The sequence below is a fragment of the Aplysia californica genome, unplaced genomic scaffold (genome assembly GCF_000002075.1).
Source record: "Aplysia californica isolate F4 #8 unplaced genomic scaffold, AplCal3.0 scaffold00559, whole genome shotgun sequence".
NCBI classification, from domain to species: Eukaryota; Metazoa; Mollusca; class Gastropoda; order Aplysiida; family Aplysiidae; genus Aplysia; species Aplysia californica.
Genome location: NW_004797829.1, coordinates 401,950 through 407,274, shown reverse-complemented (window position 1 = coordinate 407,274; position 5,325 = coordinate 401,950). Strand labels below are relative to the sequence as shown.

Sequence of the window (5,325 nt, the reverse complement as noted above, 5' to 3'; positions counted from 1 at the left end):
AAGATTATCTATCTATCTATCTATCTATCTATCTATCTATCTATCTATCTATCTATCTATCTATCTATCTATCTATCTATCTATCTATCTATCTATCGCCGCTCCTCTTCCTCCTATCCCTCTGATGAGAGTAAAGTGCACCCCAAACGGTACAGATAACATAACAATAACAACAACGACTAGCATTAGATAAAGCTGGAAACATCGTGTAGGTGGATATGAATCAATACACACCAAAGGGAAAAAACAGCAGACAAGCCTGAAGATTTAAGATATCGTGTCCCTGAAGTAACCGAGCTCTATCCTCGGAGATATTTATTTCCACCAATCAAATCGTCCCAATCATCCCTCAAACAACTGTACAGCGACGACGGTAGCCCAGAATATGTCACGTGAGCGTCAGAGAACAACAATGGGATAATTGTTATGGCTGTAACAAGGATAAAGCAGCACAGGGCCGCCATATTCACTTCGGGAAAATGGCGTTTTATTGCTGTTGTCGTTGTTTTTTTGTGGTTGCGCAAACGCTGTGTCTCTTTCGCGGAGTAAATAATATTGTGAATAAAATTTTATTCGCATTCGTAATGTCTTCCGAGTTGATACGGAAGAGAAAGTCGTGGGGAGTACAGATGATTGGCGCGTGTGTGCTGGAAGAGAAAATATCCACGATTATTGCCCAGGTGGTATTTAAGTAGTCCTCGTCGTAATTTCTTCCAAAGAGGATCATTTTTCTGATGCTTACAGTCGACCTGGACATAGCGCTGAGGTCGAAACATAAAAGTCAAATGAATTGGAATAAATAAAGTACCTACTTCAGAATTTAAAGGAAAAAACAGTTTTATAGCGTTTGCTCTTCTTTTGAAAAGAATTGAGGAAAAAAGAAAGAAAGTAAGAAGCTAAAAAGATACTACTGAGAACAAAAAGTAGACGCAGCTAAAATGTACGCCTTGAACGTGACCTCATTGAAGCTGTAAAACGTAAAGAGAACTATAAAAACGAATGGCAGTATTTTTTGTTATTGTTATTGTTATTTTTTGGGTTTTTTTTCTTGTTTGTTGTTGTTGTTGTTGTTGTTGGGTGAGTTGTTTTTTAGGGGGGGGGGCGGAGTGGAGAATGCAATCTTGTGTTTACTTCAGTCACGTAGAGTCTTTCTTTAAATAGTTTGCCTCTTTTCATGTTGCAGGAGAAGCTATAATTGGGTTTTTATTAGTAAATTGAAGAACAAATGAAAAAACAAAAAACTGAAGCTGTATTATAAGGGAACCTTGAAAATGCATTATAAAAAACCCTTTTAAGAGGACAGTAAAATAGTACTAGATTAGTGTCATTAAATTACAACATTGTTTTGACCCCCTTCTCCCTACCCATCCCTCCACCGCGATAAAGAAACAAAATAAGGAGATAAAATAGATACATGCAAGCCTAAATCAATCAATCAATCAGTGAATAACACACCAGACGATTAAATGACACCCGAGACTACATCGCCGACAGTATCTCATTGACAGTCGCATCAGGAATCGTACACGATGCCAGGACCGTGCCCCGATAATGGCTGGGCCGATCACCCCCTCTGACATTGGCACAAAGACGTCGACTGTCCACGCTAAAGCCGCAGTCGATTGCAAATTCAGCCCAGCCTCCCGCCAAGATTTGATCAGATTTTTTTTCTCGGAGTTATTTCCCTTCGCACCCCGACCGATGAGAGTTACCTCCCGCTCCGTCTGGTTCCCGCCTTCTCCGACGCGCGCTCAGAAAATGGGATCCGCACGTGCAAACGGCCGTCGGGCGCACGCGCATCCTGAGATGTCCCAGTGCCTTTCTCCGAATTAGGCAGAAAATTGGCCCAATTAAGGATCGAGCGAGGGTTGCAGAGATCCTAATTAATGCACATGCAGAGATACTTACAGGGGAGATAAGGGAGAGGGCGGAGTCCCGCGTCACAGGAGGACAAGTGCTAATTAAGGAAACAATGCTCTACACACAAGGCCCCTTTCTCTATCCTGTGCCCATCAGTTCTTCTCACGATACACGACCCTTTACGTATACCTTTATGTCTCTGTGTGACTTATCTGTCTTTCTTAGAATCACAATGCTTAAAAGTATCGTTTATGTCTGTGTGCAGCATACAAGTCCTTCTCACAACACAGGCCCCTAAGTGTGTAGCATATTTGACTTTTATCCCAATAGCCCTACAAACATGTAAACACATAAACACACACACACACACACACACACACACACACACACACACACACACACACATATACGCTATACACACACACAAACACACACACACATACGATATCCCTCTCTATTGGGCGTTTGGTCATTTTGGTGGGAGGGGGGAGGCGGGTGATCACCCTAGTAGTGACAGATAATTTATTGTTTAATGCCCCGCTCGGAAATACAAATAGGTGGGCGGGTGGAAAATTTTAGCTTCTTAAAAGAGGCAAAAGTGAGTTCGGGCTTCACAAAAAGGTTGATAAACACTGGTAAGTTTAAAATATTTAACTCATCCGTCCCTCTTTCAATACATCACCCAAAAGAATCACCTGTATCGCTGTTTATTCTACGCAGACTGCTGAGACCTGTCGCATTCATTATACATGTAGTACAATGCAAACTTTGCTACATTGAAGTTCAAAGTTCCTTCTGGCATAGGATCCGGTGTACGGAATTTTCGAAGAAAATTTTCATATTCCTGTTCAGCCTGTTTTCTGATAAATCCCCCTCCCCCCCCCCTTATTTTACTCTCTATCTATCTATCTATCTATCTATCTATCTATCTATCTATCTATCTCCCTCAGAATGGTTTGGGTTGTTTTGTTTGCTCGAGTTTTTTTGGGGTTTTTTTTTGGGGGGGGGGTTTTTTTTTTTTTTATTTGTTTTTGTATTTTTGTATCTTTATTTTCGTAGGCTGTTTTTGTTTTTTAAAAATACTTCTATGGTTCCGATATGACCCATATAGTCTCAAACATCGGGGTGTTTAAATCCACCAACAACCAACATTTTCAAGATTCCTTTCCTGTGTAAACTTGTACTTGCACCCCTCAATTTATATAATACACGAGTTGTGTGTTTTAAGACATTATTATGTATGTATTCACAATTCTGTCTTTCTTTTATCATTAGTGCTGGGATCAAAACCATGTTTTTCTTTAGTCGTTGCTACTGTGGGCAGTCCTCTATTTTTTGTTTGTTTGTTTGGTTGATGTTGGGGGTTTTTTTTTGGGGGGGGGGGTTCTTTCATTGTTGTGGTTGTCACTATTGTTGTTATCAATATTCCGTCATTATCAAATGACAGAATATCGACAATGCATATTTTTAACACATAGTAATAGAGCTTGCGTCCTGTGTGTGCAAGGCAAAGCGAGCCCAACTATTGTTACAAAGCTGTACAGACACACTGAAGGCTAACTTCACATTGGAAACAGCAACTAAAAACAGAAGACTACAGTGCGTGTTTCTAATGAAAAGTAGAGAAGAAAAAAAACAAACTTATAGCACCAGTATCTCTTGTAAATCACGTCAACGATGAAGTTACAATACGACTTAAGTACAATAGCATGCATTATGGCCGATGCTAGTGAAATTTCATAATAATATCATCACTTTACTCGTATTTTGTTGTTTTTGTTATTGTTTTTGTTGTTCTCCTTGTCGTCAATGTCTTTGTTGTTGCGGCTGTTATTGTTGTTGATATTGTTGTTGTTGATAGTGTTGTTGTTGTTGTTGTTGTTGTTGTTGTTGTTGTTGTTGTTGTTGTTGTTGTAGCTGTTGTTGTTGTTGACGTTGTTGTTAGCTTTGTTGTTGTTATTGTTGATGATGATGGTCATGATGATGGTAGTGAAGATGAAGATGATGATGTTATTTTATTTCAAAACCTAGCTGATGTTTTCAGTCACTGGGACTTATCGAAGTGAAAACAGTAGGCTAGAGCTCTTTCGTCAGTTTTTAAAATGTCAAATGGCTTAGTTAATGTGCTCGTAGGTTACTTATTGATGTTTCAAACTTTTTCAAAACAGATCGTGCTGTTGTCGAAGAATGCCACGTTTAAAAGGTTTTCAATCTGGACTTCCCCTCGACCCCGGCTTAAATATACAAACTAAAAGCAAAACTAACATGAAAAAGAAATTATATTATTATGAAAGCAAATTTTTCAAAAAAGACGGGGAAAAAATAACAAAATAAAAAACAAACAAAAACAAAACAGAATAAAACTTTGTTAAAGACAAACACACTCATAAAACAATACGACCAAAACATCGAAAGAATCTGCATTTTTTTACAATTTGACTTGCACCCCTCATTTTTATAATACACGAGTTTTGTGTTTGAAGACATTATTATGCATGTATTCACAACACTATCTTTCGTTTTGGATAGTGTACAATGACATGCATGTCGAAAAGTCTGAAAACAATAAACAAATAAACACATAAACAAATAAACAAATAAATCAGGCATAAACCAAAAATATACACAGTAAAAAACGAGCAAAACGGAATGAAAATAGGATAACAAAGCACGTATTTTGTTTTTTCCGAATCAGAACTATCTTCACAAGCTACCAGCTGGAAGAACTAGAGAAAGCATTCAAGGACGCTCACTATCCAGACTTGTATGCTCGGGAACTGTTGGCGCTCAAAATCGACCTGCCTGAGGACCGAATACAGGTAAGTTACCCCCCCCCCACCTTTTCCCCTTTTCCCTCCTCTCTCTTCCATCCCCCTTCACCCTCCCCCCTACCCTCCCTTTTCCCCCTCCTCGTACCCTCCGCCTCCTCTTCGTCCTCCTCCTCGTGCTCCTCCTCCCTCTCCTCCTCCTCGTGCTCCTCCTCCCCCTCCTCCACCTCCTCCTCCCCCTCCTCCACCTCCTCCTCCTCCTCCTCCTCCTCCTGCGGTGCGCACGCTACAGCCATCATCTCCAGGAAAACACAGAGCAATACCAAAACATAAAAAAGAAAGAAAAAAAACAACCCCACAGACACAAACAACAACCACCCCCTAGATTTCTGACTGGGCATTCCAAAACAAAAACGAGTCCTTCCACCCCTCCAGCCCAAGGGCCCCTTGCAAAAAACAAAACACAAAGACAAAACGAACACAAACACGCTCAAAGCAAACAACAGGAAGGCATGACAAATAACTGAAGTAAGAAGAAAAAAAATCTCACGCACGAAAACAAAAGGTAGGAGCACATAATTAACTGCAAACAAAAACATAAAATACCCACATACATAAACACAAATATTATGCTAAAAAAGTAGACAACATAAATAATCACTAATGCACATATTACACCCCCCAACCACACACACAC

The 5,325-nt window shown here is 39.8% G+C and overlaps 1 protein-coding gene across 1 annotated transcript in view; it reads left to right on the top strand.

The window, feature by feature from the left end:
• Window positions 1-5,325, top strand: part of LOC101864708 (visual system homeobox 2) — a gene marked incomplete in the record, with an annotated part of 57,741 nt that overhangs the window by 40,823 nt on the left and 11,593 nt on the right. The window contains 1 exon segment of the mRNA XM_013087220.2: window positions 4,556-4,679. Coding sequence (XP_012942674.1) covers window positions 4,556-4,679 — 124 coding nt within the window.